This window comes from Plasmodium vinckei (assembly GCF_900681995.1).
Source record: "Plasmodium vinckei vinckei genome assembly, chromosome: PVVCY_10".
In the NCBI taxonomy this organism is placed as follows: Eukaryota; Apicomplexa; class Aconoidasida; order Haemosporida; family Plasmodiidae; genus Plasmodium; species Plasmodium vinckei.
In genome coordinates this window covers 866,363-893,606 of record NC_051302.1, presented here as the reverse complement: position 1 = coordinate 893,606, position 27,244 = coordinate 866,363, and the positions used below count along the sequence as shown (strand labels likewise).

The window sequence follows — 27,244 nt, the reverse complement described above, 5'->3', positions numbered from 1 at the left end:
ATTTTTATGCAGCCATACGGATATATATGGATCGATTTTTATGTAGCCATACGGATATATATGGATCGATTTTTATGTAGCCATACGGATATATATGGATCGATTTTTATGTAGCCATACGGATATATATGGATCGATTTTTATGTAAGCAAAAGTTTATGTTACAATTGGAAAACACAAGACAGTACTTCTATGTATCTGTATTTTCAATATTTAGCACAATGATCCTTTATCCAATTTTTTTCACGCGCATTTACTCTCCTTATTTCCTTGTTATCCTCAAAAGTATACACACAATTTTCATCGATTTTATAGTATCCATCACCTTAAAAAAAAAGAAAATGTTCGAAGGGGAAATAAAAAAAATACATTAATTATAAGGGAAAAAAAATACATTAATTATAGGGAAAAATGCACATGTATAAATTATGTGTAGCTAAAAATGATAAAAAAAAAGTACTTAAATTTTTGCCTATACTATCTATATGTGTGTATTTTTTTACTAGTGCAAAAAAAAAGTAATAATTTTTTATACCTATATCGTATATATTGTCTAAATATTCATTTCTTTTTTCTTTTTGATAAATAATTTCATTTTTATTTATTTCTTCATTATAAAAATATGGGAAATCAGTTAAATAATCCCATGTGTTTTCATATTTTAAGCCATCATTAAAATAATAATTCCCACTAATACTTTTTCCGTTTTCCCATATCCCTTTGTATTCTCCTTTCCCCTTAAAAATTAACGAGCCTATAAACACGTGAAAAAAAAATGTGTGCGGGGCATAAAAATTGTGGGAATGTTATGGAAAAATAGTAGTACTATTAGTTTTGCCATTTTTAAATATAAAGACAATGTAAATCTCTTTTTTTACCCACATTTTAACTTACCATGTCCATGAAATTTATTATTTTTAAATTCCCCTATGTATATGTTTCCATTGGGATAAAAATACTTTCCTTCTGTTTTTTTTTCGTTCAAATAAATTGTGTTCGACATAGGAAATGTCTTTTTATAAATAATAGAAATAAAATGAAATAAAAAAAAATGGGTAAATTAATAAAGATATGAAATTATCAAAATGAATAAACTATGCTAATGTTTAATATTCTGTAGAGGGTGGGGGAGTAAAATATATTTGCGGGGTAACTTAAATTGGGAAAATATTATGAGAGTTTTTTTTGTACATACGCACATATTTCCATGTGTCTGCGTATGTAATGAGATATTTTGTTTTATAGCTCGGAGAGAGTAAAATGATTATTTAGTAAAACATGGTAAAAAAATGTGGTAAAAAAATATGATAAAAAAATATGGCAAAAATATGTTTAACACTATTTTACCGTTTTCATAATTAACACATGTTTAGGACTTGTTTATATGAGTTTGTGTGGGATATTTGCAAAAATTAATAAAAAAAATAATGAAAAAAAGTTTATAAAAAAAATTAACAAATAAAGTATGAACAAATAAATAGGCAAAATAATAGACTCCATACAATGAGGAGGCACTTAATTTTTATCATGTAAGACATGTTTATTAGTTGCGAATTTGCAAACGTTTTCCTATTACTTGGTATACAAATATTGCCAGTTATAGCATTGTTAATTGTAATGCATTTTTAGCGCAATGGTTTTACATTGTCTTATTTCATTCTCAGTGCGTTAGACCATCTAAGAGAAATATATGTCCATGTCTTAATAGTAAGATAAAAAGCGAGTAAAATAAATATGGATATATAAATTTGTATATTTGCAAATCTTTGTTTGATAACCATATTTCCTGGAATTTGATTTATATTTTGACATTCAAGTGACATATCATTAGGTAGACATTCTATAAATAGTTCACTAAATTTGATTTTGGCTAAGGCTGAAGCTGTATATGTTTGAAAAGAAAGCCATTGCAAATATTTTACAGGAGGTTTTAATTTTGCAACTTCAACATAGAAACCATTTGATAAGGTCATCGTTAAAAGTGTAACAGATACTAAACTAACAGCTCTACTTAAATTGTCAAATAATGTTGATACAAAATATCCTAAAGAACTACTTATTAAGGCATTTAATGTAATAACAAATACAAAGCCAATATATACATCAAACTTGAATGAGCCATATAATGCTATATGTGAAAATATACTCCATACAGCGATTAAACAAAAAAAAAATATAAATTCAGCTAATGCTTGTGACAAAAAATAATTACTAACTTGATAAGTTTTAACATTTCTTTCTTTAGCAATTATAACTCTTTCAGAAGGAAATGCATATAAAGATAAATATGCTGGATAATATGTCCAATAAGCTATAATAAAAAAAATAGCACCCATCGAATCTAAAACTCGATGTGGATCTGAAAAGGCTTTTGACCATAAGAATCCAAATATAGTTAATGTGATAGATAAATCTATTATTTTTATAATAGTTAATTCATCTACTACAAATCTTTTTAATCCTCTAATTAATAAATATAGATGTTGCATCATGTATGAAGCTTTTTTCATATCAAGTGAAATTAGCAATTCAATAGACTTTAATTTGCTTGAATCTTCATCTAGGGTTTTCATTTCATTATCTAAATTTTGTTGGGAAATATTATTTGACGATAAAATTTGATCATTTACATTAGAATTATTTTCGAATTTTTCATTATTTTTTACTTCATTATCATGATCATCATGAATCACTGTATTATCAATTGAATTTAAATCCATGTAATATCCTTCTTTTTCATCAAATGCTATATATTTATTATAATTCTCTAAATATATAGGTTCAAATTTTTTGATAGCCAGTATTTCCATTAAATAGTCAGCTATATTCCAACCACGTGGACATATAAAACCGATTTTTTTTAAATAAGTATTTAAATCAGTAGTTTTACCCTGATATATTATGTAACCACTATTGATAGCAATTAATTTGTCAAATTTTTCAAAGATTTGACTGCTAGGTTGATGTAAAGACGATAAAATAGTAGTATTTGAAAATCTAGACATTTTTTGCATGCATTCAACTAGCGATAGGGCTGCTGCAGAATCTAAACCGCTAGTTGGTTCATCCATAAATAATAAAGGTGGGTTAGATAATATTTCAGTGGCTATAGATAATCTTTTTCTTTGCCCACCACTTATACCTCTTATAAATGCATTTCCAACTATTGTATGCTTAACATGTGATAAATCCATAATATTTAAAACAGAATTAATTAAATCTTCTAATTGTTTGTTATTTTTTATTTTTAATTTTATTCTAGCTGCAAATTCTAAAGTTTTATATACTGTTAAATTTGCAAAAAAATAATCATCTTGTAATACATATCCCATATGATGTTTTAAATTTTTTGTTCTAGGTTGATCATTAATTAAAAAGTTTCCTTTAACCCCATCTGTTATTTGCATTGATAAAACATTTAACAATGTTGTTTTTCCGCTTCCACTTGGTCCCATTATAATTGTTATTTTTTGTGGGAGTATCATTCCCCTAATTCCATGTAATATTTCTAAGTTTCCATTATCAACTGAATATTGTACATTTGAAAATTTATAAGAAATTTTTTCATAGCATGATGCCAAATCTTTTTTATTTTGTTGTGTCTTCATAGTCACTTTTGTGCCACTTGGAAAATATGAAAAATGAGCATGACAATTTAAAAAACGAAAAAAATGTTGACAAAACTTTTTATAAAATTGGTACCAAAAAAAAAGTTCAAACAAAAGGGAAAATTGTAGAAAATTAGTATGCACACATTTAATAGGTATGTAATACAAAAGCTATCGAAATAAGTAAATAAAACTATAAAATAGCTGAATTAAAAACAAATAAACAAACAAACATAAAAATATTCAAAATAATAATGAAAATTATATTTATATTATATATTCGTTTATTTTTAATGCTTCATAGAACAATAAAATTAGCAAACTATTAATTTCGATGAATGGCATTGTCAACAAATTGTAAATATTAATTGTTATATTTTACAATTATTTTATTTTTTATTTTTTTATAATTTTTTACATTTTTTTTTAATATACGGTCCAAATGTATTTACATTATTGCCCACCTATACCTTTTCCGTAAGTTTATATTTATTATGTGTAAAGCACTATACACTCATTATTGTCTATGCAATTCCCTTTTCTTATAAAAATAATATATACTATATAAATGCTCATTATCCATGAGTCTTCAATTGTTATAGAGTTTTTATTTTAATATATTTTTCTCCACACACATTTAAAAAATGTAGTAAATAAGTAGGAAAGCAAATAATAAGGAAATAAGTAAATAAATAAATATATACATATACAACAAAAAAAAACAAAAACAAAGTTTATAATAACTTTACAAGAGGAAAGTTCGTATTTTGGATAGTAGTGTGCCCTATATTTCCCAGCATACTAATTATCATATACTCCTAAATATGAGCTTTCTAAAAATGTCTCATAGTATTTATCTTGTTTGAAAAATTTAACTACAATGGGATTACATATTTTGCCAATCTTTTCACTGATCTTATTCTCGTAAGAATATAAAAAAAGGATGTTTTCCTTTGGGAATATAAATATTTTAAGAACAAATTTTCCGTTTTTTTTTATTTTAATCTTTTTTTTTAGTTTATATTCATTTTCGTTCACTTCATAGCATAATATTTTATATATATCAAATGTATTTTTATTTCTCTTATTCTTATTGTACTTGTTAGCTTTAATAAATGTAGCAATTTCAGGTATGTGTGAAAAAACATACTCTATAAAATACAAAGTTGTTTCAATGAATATATTTTTAATTAAATAATTTTTATTTATGTTTAAAAAATATATTTTATCTTTTGATATATTTAGCTTTTCATAGTTGTTGCAAAAAATATCAACCGAATATGTCATATGTCCATTTATAAAAAAGGCTAAATAATTTAATTTAATATGATACTTATGTACATTACTATTATTGTATATTTTATTAAGTGAATATTCTGATGAATAAAAAAATTCTCTTATTATTTTACAATTTATTTTTTCATTTTTGTTTATATATGATTTTTTTTCTTTTAAAATTATTGGTGATATATTATAAACAGACAAATTTTTATTAACTTGTATTTCTTTAGACAGTAAAAGAGTAATTGTCTGACTAACTTCTTGTAAATTGTCTTTCATTTTTTCTCTTTCTTTATTTTTATAACTAGTAATGTTTTCATCGTGTATATTTTTATCATCATTGAGGTTTTCCTTAGTATATATTTCAAATGTTGTTTGGCTTGTTCCTTTGTATATCATATTAATAAAGTTAATAACATTTTTCGCTTCATATTGGAAAAGGTGTGCTATTTTTACTAGTTCGTGCTTTACTTTATTTGCGTTTAAAAAAATATGCTTTTTTTTTGATCTATTAAATTCGTTATTGATTTTTGTAGTTAAGCAATCTCCATATTTTATGATTAATTTTTTCATATTCTTCAACTTGAAAAAGTTACAATAACTTTCTTGTTTTAAACAGCTTTTTTCTTCTATGGGATATTCATTTTGTAGTATGTTGTTTTGTGTTTGGCTGGTATCCTTAACTATTTCTTCCTTTTGGTTATTATTACCATTTTGTATAATTTGCACATTTCTTTTATTTTTTAAAAAGTATTTATTCATATGTACACTTTTTAGTGTAAAAGCTATTTTTTTTTTTTTTTTTTTAGCTTTTTTGTAACAATCAAAATAGCTAGATTTTTCTGACTGTTCATAAAATGTACTGCTTTTTACCTTACACAAACAGCTAATATTTGCATTTTTTCTAAAATGTAAAAATATTTTTTTTTTTTGTTTTTCGCTTTTAATTTCTTTAATTAAATCGGTAAAGGTTTTATGCAGCATGTTATATGTATATGAAACTTGTTTTGGTTCTTTTTCTCTTATGGAGAATATGTCTTTTTTCTTCTTAGCTGAACAGTAACAACAACAACGTAAACTTTTTTTTGCACAATAATTTGTGATCATACATAAATAAAAATATAATAATAACTTTTGGATTTTTAATAAGTACCAAAACAAAAAAATGTCTTTCTTATTCAGAAAGGTATTCCATAATAGTTTCTTTTTTTTCTTTTTTATTAAATATAAGATATTTTTATGTGTATTTTTCAAATATTTTTTGCAAAACCACATACTTCCATACCGTATATATGCTCTACATAATACCCTTTTTAAGTTTTGAACTTTCCTTTTACTATAACATATGGTATAACATATATATGGGAACCGCAATAAAATAAATTGTGCATGTTTTAGTATATATATTGTATCCCAATTTAATGATTTCTCTAATGATTTAAAAAGATGAAATAAATGCATACATATGTTTTTACTTATTTGGAATATTTTATCCTTATATGATGTTATTTTGAATGAACAAATTTTATGGAAGGTTGTATTTTCCCTTTTACTAATTGCATTACTTTTATCACAACTCTCATTAATACAATTCGGAAGTAAATTAGTTTTTTTTTGCACAAAATGTATATATACATGTTCTTTCCTTCCATTTTTAAATATTTCGTGCTCGAATTTATTAGCCCAAGAGACCAAATCATGAATACAAGCACAAATATGTTCCACCTTTGTTTTTGAAAATTTAAAGCAAACATATTTACTAAAATTAGCGCATTTTAATAAAATCTTTTTAATCTTTTTGAATAATTTATTATTCCCTAAATAATTTTCACCTTGTGCTAAAAAAAAATTGTCGATCACTGAGTAAAATGTGTATTCATATGTTATGTTGCTCTTTTCATTTAATTTGCTACTAGCCTTTCTACAATTAAAACTTTTATTTTTCACACTAGCCATTCTACATCGTGCGTAACCCTTTAATGTTCTTTCCAAAAGGTATACTTTAAGTTTTCTTATAATTTTTTTTTTAAAATATATCATACGAATAGAAAGAAATAGCTCAATTAAAATGTTTAACATAAGACGTGAATTTTCTTTTCTTTGATCCTGTGAATTATATTCATTCAAATTAAAAAGTACCCACTTATCTTTATTAAAATATATTAAAAATGGGGGCATAAAAATAGAAAAGCATTTATTGACATTATTATATGTTATATAAAATTCGTTACCACCTTTAGATCTGGTACTATATATATATATGGGATTATTTATTATTTCATTTTTGTTTTTTTTCAATAAATGATTAACTTTCTTAAAATTTTTTATTGCACATATTTGGTTGAAATTGTTTTTATTTTTCGTTAAACTAAATATAAAATATGACTTATACCACCAATTAAAATTTTTGTTTTCTTTCATTAAAATGTGGACTCCTGAGTTTATGTCATGATCATTTCTTATAATGTTATTTCTTTCATTGGGAATAGAGACAATCCCTTGATGTTTATGTAACTGTATTTTGTCATTTTTTAAATTATCAAAAAAAATATTTGTATCACTTAATTTATTTGTTCCATCATTTTTATGTTTCTCCTTGAAGTTAAAATAAATGTCTATTTGTTCATCATAAGTTTTATCATTCCATTTTTTATCAAGCATATTTAATTTCTCTAAATTATGTTCAAAATTACAATCGATTATATTATATTTATAGAAAATATTTTCAAATATGTTGATAAAATCAAAATAGGATATTTCATTATAGTCTTCATAATTGGCTAATAAAACATAATGATCAACAATTTTTTTTGTTATTGGTTGAGATTGTGTGTGTGTATTTTTTTTTTTTTTTTTTTGATCTTCTTTTATAAAAAGCCTGTCTGTACATATTTTATTTGGTTGTTCATCAGTGATATTTTTTTTTATGTAATTTTGATTTTTCAGTTTTTGTTCTTCCACATTTGTATTATTTATTGGTATTTCTCTTTTTTTTTTTATATTTTTTTTAAATAAATTATTATAATTTTTTAAAAAATCATTAATTTCTTTTTTATAATGATTGTATACTTCATAATATTTGGTTAAAAGCGATTGGGAATTCATAGAAGACACATTTTTGCCATTATTATAAATTTGAATGGGAACAGTATTATCTTCTATTTTATTAAAATTATTAATATCATAAAAAAATATAAAAATAGATGGTATATACTTATTTGTATTAGTATAAAATAACTCCTTATTTATATAATGATTAATTTTGAAAAAAATATAAAAATTATTTCCTTCGCTAGTATAAAAGTATGTCGTCTCTGTTTTAATATCATGGTGGAGTATAACTGGATCATTTGGCTTTTCATTTTCATATTCGTTCTCTAGATCTATTTCTACTTCATCTTTTCCTTTTTTGATTTGAACGATTTTTTTCACAGAATATGGAGAAAATATGTTGGTATTATTTGCAAATTTTTTCGCAGATTTTTTGTTAAGAAATAATTCACAGAAAATGTTATTTACATATTTCGATTCAATTAGTTTATATAGATATTTATTTTTGATTATTTTTCCTTCCTTGTATTTGTTTGGTTGTTTATTTTTTAGGCAATATGACAAAACATCGCAAATTGTGTCATAACCCTTAAGATTTTCGAACTCATTCAAGAGTCGCTCGTTGAATTTATTTTTCCCATTATCCATAGGTCACCATTTAATATTTTCATTTTAGAAAGCTAACCAAAGAATTATAAAGGGTATAAAACATAAAAATAAAAATGAAATAAAAATAAAATAATATTAGCTAGCTCTTAGTATGAACATATTCAAATTTTTCATTAAAAAAAAAAAAAATTAGCAAGGATACGTTATAACTGTGTCGACAAAGGAGAAATGACCTAAGAGGTTCTCATTTTCTTTTTTTCTAAAGTCGTTAAATATTTTTTTAGTTAAGTATATTCCATTTATTATTTTTATTTATTTTTTTATTTATTTATTTACTTTTTTTTTAATATTTTGTCATATTAGTGAAAGAAATAATATATTTCTCTACACAGGGGAGGCCGATGACGGGAAAAACTTGTTCATACATTTCGTATGTCCCTTTATCAAATTTTATTAATTTTTTAAATTGTATAAATTAGAAATTTCGTATGTATGTATATACGTAGGAATACATAAAAAACGGAGAACGATAAAAAAGAGATTAAAAATATGTAGGTGTAGTAGTGCATAAATGTGTATACACGAATGAGTTGGAGTAATATCAGAGTATTCCAACATGAAAAAGGTGTATGAACACATATAGTATGTAAATAAAGTGTTAAGGCATAAAAAAAATATGGGTTATCCGGTATTTTGCATACCAGCTGCAATTGCCTTTATAGATACTATTAAAGCATCATTAATAGAAATATAATCTATGTATGTTTTTGATATTTCATCATAAGAAGAATTATCATTTTTTGATATTCGCTTATCATATTTAAATTCGAATCCTATATTATCATCAGAAAGTCCATAATTTTCAAAATCACTATATAAATATGGAGATAAAGAATAATTTAAAAGAGGTTCGAATTTTGGATTTTTTATTAATTTATTTTTTTTTCTACTTAAATGTGGATCAATAATGATACTACTGCTATAAGAATTATCTTTTGAATGTTCATATTTATCATATGAAGCAGATTTTGTTAAAAAAATATATTCATTATCATATTTTTTTATGTCATTACTTGTGGGACTATCTTCTTTATTTATATCTTTATAATTTATCGCGGTATTATTTAAAAATGAGTTTTCTTTAGGTACTTTTAATGTCATATTATTATCATCTTGAGAGAAATTAACATTTTTAGGATCAAAATATGTGTTACCCTCTTTATTTCTTAACCGTTTAAGAGCTTGTATCTGAATTAAATTACAAACAGTAACCCATTTAGTTCGAGCTTCGATTGACCTTTTTGTTATTTGATCGTTGTCACAAAAGTTTTGTTCCTTTGTGACTAGTAAAGTTAATTGCATTGATTTTTTTAGTTTTTCACGTAATTGTACTCCTATATATTTTAAATTATTTGGAACTAATATATCATATTCTTCTGTTATTTGTATACTAGCTTTAGCCATAACCATACTGATTAGATTAAAAAAGCTTGTACAGAATGGCCAATTTTTATACATATCTTGTAAAATTTCTAATTTATTATTATTCATAACGTATTCATATATTTCTTCAATTCCTAACCAAACAGATAGATGCATTCTATTTTGAGTCCATGAGAAAACCCAAGGAATAGCTCTTAATGATTCTACATTTCCTTTTTTTCTTTTTGATGGTCTTGATCCTAAATTTAATTTTCCGATTTCTATTTCAGGAGTTGCATGTCGAAAATATTTAACAAAATCTGGATTTTCATAAACAACTTTTCTATATTCTTTAGTAGTTAATTCACTAATATCATCCATAAGATCTCTCCATTCTTTTTTTATTGAAACTTTATTTTTTAATAAAGAGCATTTTAAAAGTGCACAAATATAAGTTTCAACAGATCTTAATGCCATACCCTTCAAACCAAAATCTTGTGTAATAACTTCTCCTTGTATAGTTACTCTTATATAATTTTTAATTGTATTAATTGGTTGAGATAGAATTGCTAAATGTTGAGGTCCCCCACCTCTACTAACACTACCCCCACGTCCATGAAAAAATCGAACTTCTACAGAATATTTTGCTCCTACTTGTACTAATCTTTCTTGTGCTTTAAATAATTCCCATGCAGATGTTAATCGTCCACCATCTTTTCCTGAATCAGAATATCCTATCATTATTTCTTGGATATTATCAAAATTATTTTTTAAATGATTTCTATACCATTTATTTTTTATTAAGTTTTCTAAAATAGTAGATGACATTTGTAATGATTGTATAGTTTCTAATAATGGTACAACACGTTGTGTTTTTCTATGTATACTTTTTTTAAAACTTGTTTGAAATACTTCAACTAATAAAATATCAGATGCATTTTGGCACATTGAAATAATGTATGCTCCTAATGCACTTTCTTCTAATCTTGAGCACATATCAAAAGTTTTAATAATATTTAAAAAATCTGATGGTACATCTGGTTCTTGTTCTATATTATTTGGTATTATAGGTCTATTTGATTCGAGTATATCTGTTAAGAATGTTATTCTTTCTTCTTCATTTAATAATTCATATTTTTTTATATTTAATTTTTGGCATATATAATTCATTGCTTGTATATGTTTTTCTGATTCTTGTCTAATATCTAGTTTCATAAGATGTAATCCAAAAATACTAACATTTCTTATAACATCTTTTAAATATCCTTCTGCAATTAATGCATTTCCAGATTCGATAAGACTTTTATAACATTCCAATAAAATTTCTTCGAATTCTTCTGTGCTTTTAAACATTATATTTTCAAAATCTGGATCTATTGATTCTCCCGATATTAATGCTTTATATACATATACGACACTTTTTAATTTTGTTAGAACAATTAAGAGTGCCCTTCGATATATTTCTTTTTTATTATACTTTGAAAATGGAGAAAACCATTGAAATTTTTTTCCTAAGCAATATTGATCTTTATCAAATATAATATCAGATATATTATGTTCTAAATTTTTAACATAATTTTTAAAATGGATAGTACATTGATGTATTGTTAAATTTCTGATTAGTTTTTCAATCATAGGAATAAATAATTCACATCCTCTTATTTTATTCATATAACAAACATATTGTGTTGTTTCTGGTAGAACAAATGGATTACCATCTCTATCACCACCTGCCCAAGATGAAAATAAACAAATTTTAGATTTTAACTTAACAGGTGGCATATTATATTCTAATAAAACATTATCTATATATCTAATAATATTAGGAATTCTATAAAAAATACAATTTTCAACAATATCAAGTAAAGATATAGCTTCATCAATAGGTGTTGGTTTTATTCTTCTTATTACATCTGTTTTCCATGAAGATAATAAATAAGCTTTTAAATTATTACATAATAATTTTTTTTTATATAATTCTTTATTTGTATTATCAAGTTTTAATAATAATTCTCCTAATTGGATATAATTTTTTAAAAGTGATGTTCTGATTGCTTGTGTTGGGTGTGTAGTTAAAACAAACTCGATTGTTTGATTGCATATTTGTTCATATATATCATTTATATTTATTCCATTATTTATTAATATATTGAGTGTTCCTCTTAATGTTTCATAAGCAGCATTATATATTTTATCATTTGGAATAAAAGATTTTTCAAATGCTTTTCTTCTTCTTCCTCTATGAGCCCATTCGGCAAAATTCGATAATACACACATATGACCAAAGGCATTAACAATGGTCCCTAAATATTCATCTTTTAAATCATATACACAATTTTTTAATAATTCAAAATTTTCATTAGTTGGATTTTCACTATACTTTTCAGATAAATCATGAATTGTACATAATACTTCATACAAATTTTGAGGTAAATTATTTTTTAGCATATCAAATAATAAAAAATCTAATGCTTTTATATCACCTTTTAGAGGTTTAATAAAATCAACTGGATATTGTGTTTCCATCATTTTCCCTTCTATCAGAAACCTCAGCTTTCCGTCATCTTCCCCACTACCTTGTGAAATATTCAAACTATTTTCCATTTTTTATGATTACTTTATTAATATAAAAATGAATAAAACAAAATTTGTATAAACTTGAGACACGAAATATCAGAAGAATAGGGGTTAGCGGAAGGCTGAAATTATTTATCCCCAAATTTATGATAAAGAAAATATGTAGAGGGGCATATGATGGAATATTATTTAATTATAAAAAAGTTTTTAGTGTTATAGTATTACAACAAAACAATGTATAGTTCTGTTTAAACACATATCGGTCTATAATATTTCATATGTATATTATATGTGTGTAGCTTATTGTATTTATTGAATAATGGAAAAAAAGTATATATATATATATATATTGTTATGGACTTGATAAAAAATTGTAAAAAATTTCATTTATGTGATAAAAATATTTTATATTGGCTTGTGAAATTTATAAAAATTTAATAATAGAAATGGTAATCCATATTTTACAATTATTTTTATTTAGTAAATTTACGGATTTTGTTACTATTTGAATTATTATTATTATTTGATTTTTATTATTATCATGAATTATGTTATTTTTCCATTTGTTTTATTATTATTTTAACTTAGTATTTATTACATTTTTTTTACTTCTTTATAAAAATTTTTTTATATACATTTTTACGGCACATGTATGATAATTCTCTATATATTATATGGATATATTATATACACATAAATAAAGAAACGGGTAGGATAATATTTTAATTAAAAAGTAAAATGAGCATATTATTGAAATAAAAACTAAGATTTATTGTATAAAATTGTTAAATAAAATTATAATTTTTTATGTTTTTATTATTTTTGATAATTTGCAACATGTTTTGTTTATAATAGATTTATGTTCCAATATGTTTGTACTATATAATTTGTCTAGCAGTTTTTAAAATTAATACAAAAAAAGTCAACTTATTTCTTCGTTTAATTTGTGATTAAAAATGAAATGAAAAGAAATAGTATAAGGTCATTGATCATTTGTTTATAACTTCATATTAAAGGTAAACAAAAAATGTATGGTAAATATGTATAGGATATATATGACAAATGTTTATATGCTTTGAACTATTTCATAATTGAATAAGACTTACTTTTTTTTTTAATTTGAAAATTATAAAACAGTAAAATAAAACCTGTGTAAGAATGTGAAACTGTTTATTTGCAAACAAAAATAAAGCAAAACAAGTAACAGTAATATAGCCATTTTTAGCATATATTTTTTCACCATAAAATAAGTCTACACATTCTCAAAAAAATTAATAATAAATTTATTTTATTATAAAACCAAGTTATTATTGGGAATAAATATTTTAAAATTAATTTGACTTTTTTTTTGTTTGGAACTTATATATGATATATAAAATAAATCACTTAGCATGTAGTACCACATAAATGGTAAATGTTTTTATGTGTTTGAAAGACAAACATATATATGTAGAGAGAAAAAAAAACTAAGGACAAAATATATATTGAATTAATATATGTGTGTATATTCACATATTTTTTATAACAATGGTTGAGAACAAATTATTTTATAAAAATTAAATTCAAGTTCTGTTAAATATAAATATAAAAAAATATATGATGTATTTTATTAACTTATTGTCTGAAATATTATAATTAATATATTTAAAATTTTTTTACACAAAATAAACAGCTTTATGAAATATGATATATGTAAGTGTCTTGTTTTTTTTTTTATTCTCCTAATAATATCAATACATAATATCTTTAAGGTTAATTTTTAAATTGTTTTAAAGTCTGAGAAATTTGGATTAACAATTGTATATATGGAAGGTTGCATTTTTTTTTTATTTTAGCATATCAAAAAAAATGAGCTTGGACATATCATTAATAAATTTTTTTTTACAAAATTACAGCGGTGTGTTGGAAAATGATAATTATATAAAAGCTTGTTTTATGCAAAACATGTTAGAGAATAAGAAAAATATATGTCCTAAATGCAGTTGCTACATTATTATAGATCTATATATCGAACATTTATATAAATGCAGATATAATTCATAAACATATTATAATCTCCTCAAAAAATTGTACAAATTATTTAAGGACAAGACTTAATTTGATATATTCACTTATTTGTGGAGATATATATAATATAGAAATTGTAATGACACATTTTAACATAACTAAATTTATGATTAAACTATTAAAAATTATTTTTTAAAATTACAGTATATGTATAATTATGAAGTAATATATACATTCGATTGTGTATATATTACTATCTATATAATATGTATATGCTTTTTTATTATGTTATATCACCAATTTTTTTCATCTCATTTTATTGATTTATTTTTAACACTATTTTCAAATATAAACCATGATTTATTGAAATGTAATTAAGATATTTTCAAATAAAAAAAATGGATATATATGGTATGTGGTTTTCAGCTTGGTTAAGGTTATCCCTTTCTATACAAGTTTTTATATAAAATAAATATAGTCTAATAAATAGTTGAGAGAAAAAAAATTATATTAAATTTTTTATTTTATACATATAGTATAATATTAGTAAAAAAAAAATATATTTAATTGTATATGTTATAATGCCCTTTGTTCAATACAAGTCATATTTCCATAGGTAATAAAAAATATATATATTATATATATCATATTTTTACCCGTTTAAATTTAAATAAAAATGATGATAGGAATAGTACGCACTATTTGTGAAATATGGAATATATAAATAAATAAAAATATAAAAAAAAATCTATAATATTATATATGTAGCTATAGCTTTATTTTTTAGCTAATTAATTTTCATCTGATTTATGTTTATAGTTAAATATTTTTATTGTATTATTATATTTTATGGAAAATGAAAAGAGCCATAAATAGGTTTCTCGAAAGGAGTATATTAAAATGAATTAACGATTAAATAATAATAGTAAATATAATTTGTTTATATTTTTGAATGGATTTTATAATTATAGAGAGGAGCATATGTGCAAGCATATTATAAAGAAATACCTGCACAAACATAACAAAAAAAATAAAACAGATAGAAAAAAGGTGAAGGTAGTACAAACATAATGAATTACTTAAAAAGGAATGAACATGAGTCCCTCTATACAGATGATTATACGGATTTTACGAGACTTAGTGAGTTTGAAATATTTACAAAAGATCTGTTAGTAAGTTTAAGGAAGTTAAATATATTAGAAACAAAAAAGAAATATGAAGAAAAATATGTTTTTATAAATATTGAGGAAAGAAAAAAGCCATTAACTCCTCTTGTTTTAATTATGAATGTAGATGATACATGTAATTTTATAAAAAAATATAGTAAAAAAGAATATACAATAAAATTAAGTTATACATATTATCCCAAAAGTAAATGCCAAAACATTATACCATTTATTGATGACTCTTATAATTATAATAAAAATGTGTCAATTGTAAATTTCTTTTATTGCTTACATGGTAATGTAAGTTGTTCTGATGTAGCCATTTTCCCTTCCCGAGCTTTCCCCATTGAAAGATTTTTTTTTCGTAAGTTTTTATATTCATTTTGTTCAGCATTAGTTATGTAAATATATGTGTGTGTACTTTATGTAATGTTAATATATTGTCATAATTTTATGTACGTACAGCCGTTTATTGATACCTATTTCATCGATATTTATATTTTTTTTTCTCCTTGACAGTAAATGAATATGTAAAGATTGAAATAATAGAAAAGAATAATGTAGATGATGAGCAATATATGAGTATAGAGAATTTTTCAATCAGTAATTTGATATTAAACAGTTTAGAACAAGCTCTTAGTGAAGTAAATATATATGTTCCTACTTTTGTTGTAGTGGATAAAAGTAATTATATATATCAAGGTCATTTTTTTATTAGTGATTATACATATTATAAATGTATGAATCCTTATGTCCCTATTCATAAAAAAGGAAATGATAACGTAATTATATATTGTAATTCATCTAGCAATAACAAATTTGACGATAAAGTGTTTAGAAGTTTATGTAGGAATGAAAATGATAAAAATTATATTTCGATATATAAAGGGGCAGGATGTGAAGTAAATTATCATTCATTTAAGTTTTATAACTATTTTAAAGGATTTAGTTTGGATCATTTAGTATCATTATTTTGTTTATTTATTCATTTATCAAATATAAGAGGAAAAAATATACATAATATTAACGTATATTTAAAATATATATATTTCATTAGTCAACCATATTATACATATATATCAAGATCTATAAATTTAAAAAATGTAAAATATAGATTATTAAAAGATAATGTTAAAAAAAAACAAATAAAAAAAAATAAAAAAAAAAGTAAAATATATTTATTAAGAGATCAATATAGAATAAATAAATATGATAAAAACCGTTATCCATATGTGTATTTAAATAATATATATAATTATATTAAAAATGATTATTATGGTAAAAAGATATCTATGTGTTATTTTAAAAGAAAAGTAAAAGGACAAAATAAGGAGTTAAATGATAGTAAGCCTTATGAATATAAAAAAGATAGTAGACAAAATTATTTATATAATGTTAAAAATAATATTTTATATAAGCCCAATTATTATGAAGGGAATTTAAAAAAAGTGAAAATATCAAATATATTATCAGGGGATACAGAAGTTAATGATATAGGTTGGATTAGCAATATTGACCATTTTTGTTCTTTAGATAATGAAGATGAAAATATTAATTCTTTCCTTGACACATCCTTGGAATTTTATTCGTCATCTTTAGAGCCTAACTATGATTTAATAAATAATGGAAATGATAAAAAAAAAGTTCATGAAAAACAAAAAGAAAAATCACATACCTTTGATGATATTAACAAATTGTGTAACTTGTTGGTAATCCATAAAAATTTCCCAAGATATGAAAATAATCCATATATAAGTATTTCGATTTTAAATTTTATTAGTAACATGGAAAATAAAATTATGAACATTTATGAGGGTGATGGAAATGAAAGGACAGAAATTGGAAAGACTAAAATAAATAGTGTTTGGAAAATAAGATTTATTACTACCGATAAATTTAAAGGTAAAAATAGCTATTTGTTAAAAAATATTTTAAGATTATATTATAATGAATTATTAGGATTAAAAAGACAAAGATGTGAACAGACTAACAATAGTAGTAATAACAATAATAGTGAAAATAATAATAATAATGAAAATAATGATAATGCAAAAATGAAAAATAGTGATTTTTCTTCTATTCATAATTATGTAGTAAAATTTATGTCACTAAAAAATATGGAATGGTTAAAAGATTGTGAGATACCTTTTTTTAGTTGCTTTAATATTGATGATGAGCCAACAAGATATTATCTAGATAAAATTATTAACAATATGTTTAGTAATAATAAAAAAGAAATATATCAATGGAATAACACTTCATGTAAATACAGTAAAAATAATTACTACAATGATAGTAGTAGTGAATATTATAATGATAGTGGAAATGGTAGTCAAAACAATAGTAGTAATAATGAAGATGAAAAAAAAAATAATGTAAAATCGGTGAAACGATATAGACTTTTATATACAAGCATGAATGATATAAATAATTCTTTTCTTGGAAAAAAAATTCAAAATGGAATTGCTCTTACAAAGGATGTTATATCAAATGGGACTGGTGTAGGAAATAATTCGAATGTAGTACCAGCTGATATGAATGGCAATAAAAATAATAAAGAAAAAAATAATAATTGTGAGCAAAATGGTGAAATAGAAACAGGTAAAATGTGTAACGAAAAGAAAACTGAATCTAATGTTTGTCTAAATAAATTTGGAGAAATATATTATGTGTTAGGAAAAAATGATATATTTATAAAACGATCAAATTATTGGTATAATAAAAAAATAAAAAATCAGATAAGATATATAAATTTAAAAAAGATGAATGAAAAAAAAAAGAAAAAAAGATTAGAAAATGCAAAAATTCAAAAACTTATTAAAGATTTTTTATTAATTAAAGATAAGTATTTTTTATGTCACCATGAAGAAAAAATATCAATTTTATTTTTTTATTTAATTAGTCATTCAAGTAATATAAAAACTTTTTATTACATTTGGAATCAATTTTTTGATAATATAAGAAATAAATATGAAAATAATGAATATATATATAATGATTATTTATATTTATCATATGGGCCTTTAAATATTTATTCCTATTCTTGTTCAATATTATCTCAATGTATAAAAGCTTTAAACATATCAATACAACAGTGTAAAATTAATGAAATGAGAGAAAAACTTATCAAAAAAAAAGAATTAAAAGTTTGTCCTATTAGTAACCATATTGATATACAAAAAGAAAATCAATATCAAACTCAAAATGAAAAAAAAAATGAAATAGATTCAGATGTATGCTCAAGTTATTATGCAAATGAAGTTAGTAATATAACTTCTCATTTTACTAAGATGGGTAATTCAGAAGAAAATATATTTTATTCCTGTGAAATGAAAAGTTCAACTGAAAATGTGACATCTACAGAATCGTTGCCAATTGGAGCTGATGCATCTAACAATTTTCTTCAAACGCAAATATCTACTACATATGTAAATAAAAATGTTAATAATATATCATCATCTAATGATGATATAAATTATAATAACGAAAGTTTCTTGAGTATAAAAGAAAGTACAGAATCACTTACAAAAATTGTTGATGGTATTGATATAGGAGATGAAAAAAAAAAACAAGATATAGGAAATGGTATGAATAAGCAATTTGAAAATAATAATAATTTTAGATGTGGATATAGTAGAAGCAAGGCAACTATTTTTAATGTTAAAAATGTAAGGAATATAAAACATATAAATGAAATGCATAAACCATTAATGTTAGAAAATTTTAATAAAAATAATCGAATATGTTTTATGGAGAATACAATAATATCAAATTTTTTTCCATATCCTTTAAATAATATTGAATTGTTTATAACGAAAAATAATGCTATAACAAAAAAAGTAAATAGTCAAGATGATATGATAACATTGATTTATGATATATTAAAACATTGTGATGAAAATATGGATCTTGTAACTTTTGAAGATTTCATAAAATGGTATAAATTAAATATAGGAGAAACTATATATTCATCACAGAATGTATTAAAGCATTGTTATAAGTCTATAAAAAATAGTTATTTTATTAATATTGATATAAATTATTTAAAAAATATATATAAAGAAATGAAAATGAAATATTATAAAGAGAATGATTATTTAAAGGTAATGTTTGATTATGTAAAAGAAAATTATAATCATATAAAAGATATTAAATGTCCTTTTAATACATTTTTTGTTGGAGAATTAAATTTAGACAACTTATTAAATTTGAGTATATTAGACTTATTAGAATGTACATACAAAGCTTTTTTTATTTCTTATATTAATACTATTATGAATTCAAAATTTATTTATATTAAAAAAATTCAGGATATACTTACAAAAATGTTTAATATTATAAAAAGAATGCATAAAAAAAAAAATCCAAACAAATTTTTAAAACTACTTATAGATGAAAATAATAAATCATTTATGTTAAACAAAAAATTGAATTACTACAGCTTTGATCAGTCTTCTTTTGTGAGAAGCTATAAAAATGTTTCTTCAAATTACCCGAATAAAATTATCCAGTTCAGCAGTAATGCTAACAATAATAGTAACAGTAACACGTTGAGTTGCCCTATGGGACATGGTCTCTCAGGATCGGAAATGTCTGAGAGTGCACACAAGTTTGGTGTAAATGATTTGGATGAAAGTAATAGCCCTGATAAATGTGAGAACCTGAACGAGTCAGAAAGAAGTAGCAGTGTATATATGGATGCAGTTTACAATGAACAAAACGAAAATAGTAAAGATAATTTTAATATTAATAAAGAAGAAAATTATTTTAAAAATTATTATAGTAAACCTGAGAAAAAGAAAAAAAAAATGTCATATAGTGATACAAACTTTTCATCAGATATTAAAAGGATTTATAAAAAAAGATATAAAATAATGTTTAATAAAAAATTAGTTACATTATTTGAAAAATGTGAACAATTATTTAATAAAGCAGTTTGGTTGTTGAAACGGTTTAGTAGTAAACTAAATGAAAAAACAGTTTTTAAATTAATAGATATAATATTTGAATCAGAAGAAAAAGAAGTAATCATTAAACCTAAATATGAAAAATATTTCTATGATTTTTTAAAAAAGGTATATATAAATGAAGGTGATAAAAATAGTATTTTAGAAAAAAATAATAATAATATAAATTCTAGAATCCATAGGATAAATAGATCAATTACATCAAGACGTATTCAAAGGGGCTTAAAAGGAAGAATTTCAAAAAAAAATATGCACACTAATGTTAATACAAATGGTGAAGGTAATAATAATAATAACGACAATAATGGAGATATAAATAATAATAATTTAAATCAAAATGGTGATGCATCTTTAAAAAATAAAAAAAATGATGCATTATCACCTCAAATAGATGATAAAAATAACATGATTAACAGCGATAATTTATCTCTTTTGTTATCTGCAAATAATAAAGAGCAAAATATCGAATGTGTTATTGATTATGTCAATTATAACTTTGATGATCAAAATTACGACAAACCTGCCCGTATGTATTCTGCTATAAGCGAACATAGTTCAACAGTTTCGTTTATAAAAATGTCATCTATTTTATGAATTTTCTTTTGATTATTCATTTGGGAATTCAGGAATGTAGAAAAGTGTAAATTTAAACTACCTTACTTTTTCATTCATTCACTTTTCCAGCCAATTCCGATACCCCTTTATGTTCATTTACCGAGTCCTCCGAGTTTTATTGATGAAAATAATTGATCATTATTATGTGCATAATATGCTATATATTTGTATGTTTTCTCTTATTATATTTTTTGATTATCTCTTTCGCATTTATTGTAACAAATATATTTTTTTTCGATATACCCATTTACCTGCTACTCGTAAATATGCATATATCCATGTTAGATTGCATGGATTTGTATATGACAATTTTTGTGTATATATTACCACAAGTAGTGGATAGATAATTTTTTAACTATTGCAAGTATTTTCATTTGTTTAAAAAAAATATATAGAAATCGATATAAAAATATAAAATCATAAAGCTTTTGTAAAAAAAAAAAAAATATAAAATGGAACTATAAGTATTTTATTATACGATTTTTTAGGAATGGAACAATTAGGTATATATACGCACATACATACACGTATATAGTATGTATGTGCTAAGCCAATCCTATACTAAATAATTAAACAAATCCTTCGCCACACAATGGTCAATACAAATATATAACTCTTCATACTGGCCTAGGCAATTTCCCTTATTGTCAGTTCTAGCCTTCACTCTGGTTACGCAATTTTTATATTCATTTACTGGGCGTACACATTTTACTTCACATTTTTTTTCTAACTCTATTCTAGGGTCGGTAGTTCTATCCTTTTCATCTCTCTCTTTAAATTTTGGGTAACGAACAAAAAATTCTGTATTATATGGATACGACATATTTACATGTCTTAAGTTTTTATATATTAAATGTATTCCTTTGATTAGGGGTGTGCATAATATATTTTGTGTGTTTTATTCTTTTAAAAGAAGAATATATATTTTATTATCTGTGACTTTATGTAATAATAAACAAGGTAAAAAATTGTTCCAAAAACTTAATATATTTTGAATAAAAAAAGAAAAAATTATTTTTATCTTGTAACTTTTTGAAATACACTGATGAATGCCTTCCCCCCTGAAAATGTATTTTGTTTTCTTTTTGTTAATTATGTATTTGTTTGTAATTTTAAAAGTTTATAATGTTTTGTTTATTTCTACCAAGGGTAAATAATATATAATACTTTTTATATTAAAAAAAAATAGTTATTGTATTGTAAAATAATTATTATTGTTAAAATTAATATACAAATTACAATAATGCAGTAAATGTATATAATGCCATATTATATATGTATATAAATATTTTTTATATTGCACGCATACTTACTATAGAAAAACACAGTTTCATGAATAGGAAAAAATATATAAAACAATAATGCCAGCAAATAGTATACTGATGTTTATAATAAAATGGAATTATTTAAGATGAAATTTGATATTATATTTTAAAAATAAAAATGTAGTAAAATGAAATAGTGAAGCATTCAATACTATCACTATTTCAAGCACATTTTAAAAATATTTATGCATTTTATGCATATATTTATCGTTTTTTATAATTGTTATCTTTATTATTATATTAGTATAATTATATATTTTATATTTGTAGCAAAATGTTGTCTTTGAAACGGTTACATAAAAAATGTACACAGAAAGGTTGGCATTCTACGTGGAAGCAAATACATGTATTTAGCTAAACTTTATATATTTCCATTTGTTTTAAAAATATATATCACATCCAAAATAAATGGTTATGGAACTTATATGTTTTTTGATTAAATAAAGTATAAAATAAATGCTATACATTTAGCATATATATATGTAGATAAATGTGATAATTGTTTGAATATGGTTATAAGGGATAAACTAGCCAATTTCTTTTTTTTTTTTTTTTTATGTTTTTTTTTTTTTCATCCAATTTTGGGGATACATTATAATACTATTCATAAGAAAAATGCACACACAAAAAATGAGCTAGCTTTTTTTAATTATAAAGAATATAAAAAAAAACATAAGCAAGTTAATGATCGTAAATATGATATACTTTATTTTCCTTTAAAATTGGACAATTTTCATAAAAAAAGGGAAATTGGTAATATCCATTATCATAGAAACAATAGTAATAATTACAACCAATATATATATGACATAAAGTCAAAAAAAAAAAATGTGCATAGAGCTTTTTTCACTGGATTGGTAAAAAAAAATATATTTTTTATAAACATAGCAAGTAACAATGGAATACGAAATAAATTCTATAAATGGGGAAATGAAAAAAAACATACTTTTACAATAAAGAGTAATTCTAGCTTAAACGAAAATGGGAAAAAAGAAGAAAATAAAAGTGATAATATGGACAAAAAATGCAGCGTGGAAAAAATGAGTGAAGTGGACAACGAAAAAAAAAATAGATTGATTGATAATATGAATAAAAATTACTTAAGTATAAAATATGTGGATGAAAAAAATGAAAGTAGTGATATTTCATTAACAATAGGAATAAAAAGTAAGCTTCGGGAATATTATTATGATAAATGTGTAAAAGAATATAAAAGTATAAAATTGAAAGAAAATAAATATGAGTATTCCTATTTAAATGATGTTCCGATTAATAATTTAATTAATTATATAGATAAGAATGAATATTTTAAAATATTTTTAAAACATATTAATGAAGATATTATAAAAGTTTATAAAAAAATGAATAACCTATATTTAATTGGGGCACCTAGATTATTGAATAAAATTGATCATATAAATATAAGTAAGTTTGATGATATTGTTTTAAATTTTTCTATTGATATATTTCCAATAATAAAATTTAACAGGCCATATATTAATTTGGATATAGTTGTAAAAGTACCACCATATGAAAAAGGTAGTACTTTTAAAGAATTTTTAAAGTACGTTAATAATGAACTAGAAATTAAAATAGATACTGATGAAAATCACAAAGTTGATTGGAATAATGATGTGTATGTAAATGTTTCAAAGGGATGGGTTTACAGTTTTAATGATACTTATTATGATGAATTTTGTAGTTTAAATAGTTGTTCTAGTGAAAAGAAAGAAGACGAAGAAGAAGAAAATTACGAAAATATTAGTATTGACGAAATAAACAAATTTGGAAACAACAAAATAAGTGAGTTGATAGATATGGATAAAGATGAAGAAAAGTTCATAAACAATTCAGATTATTATAATAAGGAAGTGAAGGAAGAAAATGATACAAGTTCATCATCTCGCGAAGAAGATGAAATATATTTTAACAATACAAATGATGATGTAAATCATTATGGTAAATTTGGAAATAAAAATTATAAAAATTATTATAACGAACTTTTAAAAAATTCAGAATATATGAACTATTTTAAAGAAGGATATCAATTACCTAGTGAAGCTATATCTATGGAAAATACGATTGTATCAATAAAAGAAAATTGCAACCCTATAGGTTTTAATGAATCTTTAATAGGGATGGGTAAAAATGATAAAAAAAATGTTACAGTATATTTACCTGTAAATTTATTCCAATATTATTTTAAAAATCAACAAAAAAAAAATGATGAAAATGGTAGTATTACTGCACTTGATAAGGATACAAAAAAAGACCTTGAAAATTTTAACGAAATTAGCAAAGATAGTATAAATAAATTTCGAGAAATTATTTATATGGAAATTAAAAAATTAAAAAATAACAAAGTGTTTGATAAACTTGAATCAATTTTAAAAAGTAATGAAAATAAATTTTTTGACAGCAATAATTTGGAGAAATATCTAAAAAAAGATGAGACAAACAAAGATGAAAATAATGCTAAGGAAGAAGAAGAAGTGACAAAAAAAATGGATGAAAAAAATGAAAAAACAGGGGAAATATATTACCTTCCAAATAAGGACGAAGACATTGAATATATCCTTGGCAACGATAATGATGAGGAAACGGAGAATAATGAATTGGAAAACAATGAAACAAATGTAAATGGTATTGACGACGAATTAAACTTTAAGAAAAATTTTGATAAATATTTAGAAGAAATATTAAAAGAGAATATGAATTCACTTGATAAAAAAATACCATCATATAATAATGAAACGAGTAAAACAAAAGAAATTTTTGAAAATCTTTGTGATCCTAATGATTATGATAAAGTCGATACTATTGATGAAACATTAAATGATTATATATTAGGAAAAGGTGATTTAATTAAATGTGTATTAGAAGTAAATGTATCTGATATAAAAATGCGAAAAAGTGGAACAGAAAACATAGATGATTATATTTTTAAAAAGTATAATAAAAAAAAAGATGAATTATATACAGAAATTGAAAACAGAGCAATGATAGATATTCAAAATAAATGTGTTGAACAAAGAAGAATGGGAGCATATAAAAAATTAATGGAAATAACTTCATTAAATATTCCTATAACTTTGTTTCGTGCACAAGGGAAAAAATTATACGAAAATTATTTAAAGAAAAAGCAAATGCAAGGTAAAAATATCGATGGAAATAACAATGGAACGGATAAAGTGCAAACATTTGAAGAGTTTATTAATAAATCACAACGAGAAATATATGATCAAATTAAATTTTCTTTTATAGTAAAATCGATATTTCATAATTCTAAATTAAAATTAAATTATGATGAACTAATAAAAGAAGTTATTAAAACGTTAATTAAAACCCCTACATATAATATCAAAACAATAATTAAGCAGATATATACTATTCAGCAAGCTCAATGTGTATTAGATTTTGTTTCATTAAATTCGAATATTTTGCATGAAACAGATAATAGTTCATCTGTTAATTTTTCAGTTAGTATGAAAAAAGGATCTTCATATTCAAAAGATGAATTTATAAATTATGATGATCAAGTAGTTCCTAATAATAGTTTGATTGATAAGGGAGAAAAAAAAAACACTGAGGACTCAACGTTAGGTGGTGATAAAATAGAAAAGGGAGATGGCTTAAATAGTGATTTATTAAATAATAATGAAAAGAAGGAAGAAAAAATTTTTAATTTTAACGACGACGCAAATTTTATAGTTGAGAAAAAAAAAGAAAATGATGAAAATATTGAACTGGAATATTTCACATTTAAAAAAGGTGCTAATTATACGAAATATTTTGAGGAAAAGGGAAAATAAAATATAATTAAATTGGAACATATATAAATTAAAAAAGGGTACGGATACACATACACACTTATTATATTAGAGATCACACATTGTTTACAACAACCCAACTTATAGGACTATATTTCAAAAGCAAACAATTGCAAATATAATTTACTTATAGTGTATCTGCATATATATATAAGTCATGTATATGGATTATATAGATTTCCTTGTGTATTTTCATACACATTCAATGAATATAAAAATTATATATTATGAACATATATAATATAAATATTCAAATACATGACAATGATTGTAATTATGTTTTAAAATATATAATTTTCTAATTGTATAGTTATATTTTTTTAGTTACAAAATATTTTCTTTGTATATATGAGTTTCCCTATATATGAATTTAAAAATTTTGTGGTTTATGGGTATTCGCTACATAGTTAAAAGGGGAAATAAAAAAAAATGTATTTTTTTCATCATTATTATATTATATTAAATCTGTTTTTTCTTATTTTTTTTTTGTTATATTGGCTTAAAAGCAAAATTTGCATGTGGGCAAATATATATATGTATTTGTAGAGAACAATTTTTTTTGCATGTGGTTTATTTAAAAAAAGTTTTTTTTTCAATGCAAAATGGAATTGTGTGTAAATTTTTTTGTATATAAAAAATGTATATGTTGTTAAATAGATAACTACATTTCTTTCTCTATATATGTCTATCCATAATTAGCAAATATAGAAGTAATTTGAAATCAAAAACTAATATTTTTTTTTTAATATGTTAAAATATATATAACGAAAATCTGTCCAATTGTTT

The 27,244-nt window shown here is 22.6% G+C and overlaps 7 protein-coding genes across 7 annotated transcripts; 2 read left to right on the top strand and 5 right to left on the bottom strand.

Annotated features, from left to right (window-relative positions):
- Positions 1–206: 206 nt before the first annotated feature.
- PVVCY_1002310 (conserved Plasmodium protein, unknown function) lies at positions 207–1,003 on the bottom strand (the record flags this gene model as incomplete). The annotated part of the gene is made up of 3 exons (XM_008625682.2): positions 207–325; positions 536–754; positions 895–1,003. The coding sequence occupies 3 exons, from the start codon at positions 1,001–1,003 to the stop codon at positions 207–209; spliced, it is 447 nt and encodes a 148-aa protein (XP_008623904.1).
- A 646-nt stretch (positions 1,004–1,649) lies between these two features.
- PVVCY_1002300 (ABC transporter G family member 2, putative) lies at positions 1,650–3,608 on the bottom strand (the record flags this gene model as incomplete). Its single annotated transcript, XM_008625681.2, has 1 exon — positions 1,650–3,608. The coding sequence occupies one exon, from the start codon at positions 3,606–3,608 to the stop codon at positions 1,650–1,652; it is 1,959 nt and encodes a 652-aa protein (XP_008623903.2).
- Positions 3,609–4,409: 801 nt separating this feature from the next.
- On the bottom strand, positions 4,410–8,588 carry PVVCY_1002290 (conserved Plasmodium protein, unknown function; the record flags this gene model as incomplete). Its single annotated transcript, XM_008625679.2, has 1 exon — positions 4,410–8,588. The coding sequence occupies one exon, from the start codon at positions 8,586–8,588 to the stop codon at positions 4,410–4,412; it is 4,179 nt and encodes a 1,392-aa protein (XP_008623901.2).
- A 642-nt stretch (positions 8,589–9,230) lies between these two features.
- On the bottom strand, positions 9,231–12,575 carry PVVCY_1002280 (phosphoenolpyruvate carboxylase, putative; the record flags this gene model as incomplete). The annotated part of the gene is made up of 1 exon (XM_008625678.1): positions 9,231–12,575. One exon carries the CDS (start codon positions 12,573–12,575, stop codon positions 9,231–9,233), a length of 3,345 nt encoding a protein of 1,114 aa, XP_008623900.1.
- A 3,050-nt stretch (positions 12,576–15,625) lies between these two features.
- Positions 15,626–21,282, top strand: PVVCY_1002270 (conserved Plasmodium protein, unknown function; the record flags this gene model as incomplete). Its single annotated transcript, XM_008625677.1, has 2 exons — positions 15,626–16,085; positions 16,241–21,282. 2 exons carry the CDS (start codon positions 15,626–15,628, stop codon positions 21,280–21,282), a joined length of 5,502 nt encoding a protein of 1,833 aa, XP_008623899.1.
- Positions 21,283–21,859: 577 nt separating this feature from the next.
- On the bottom strand, positions 21,860–22,126 carry PVVCY_1002260 (ubiquinol-cytochrome c reductase hinge protein, putative; the record flags this gene model as incomplete). The annotated part of the gene is made up of 1 exon (XM_037634452.1): positions 21,860–22,126. The coding sequence occupies one exon, from the start codon at positions 22,124–22,126 to the stop codon at positions 21,860–21,862; it is 267 nt and encodes an 88-aa protein (XP_037490549.1).
- A 1,011-nt stretch (positions 22,127–23,137) lies between these two features.
- Positions 23,138–26,440, top strand: PVVCY_1002250 (conserved Plasmodium protein, unknown function; the record flags this gene model as incomplete). Its single annotated transcript, XM_008625675.1, has 1 exon — positions 23,138–26,440. The coding sequence occupies one exon, from the start codon at positions 23,138–23,140 to the stop codon at positions 26,438–26,440; it is 3,303 nt and encodes a 1,100-aa protein (XP_008623897.1).
- Between the last annotated feature and the right edge of the window lie 804 nt (positions 26,441–27,244).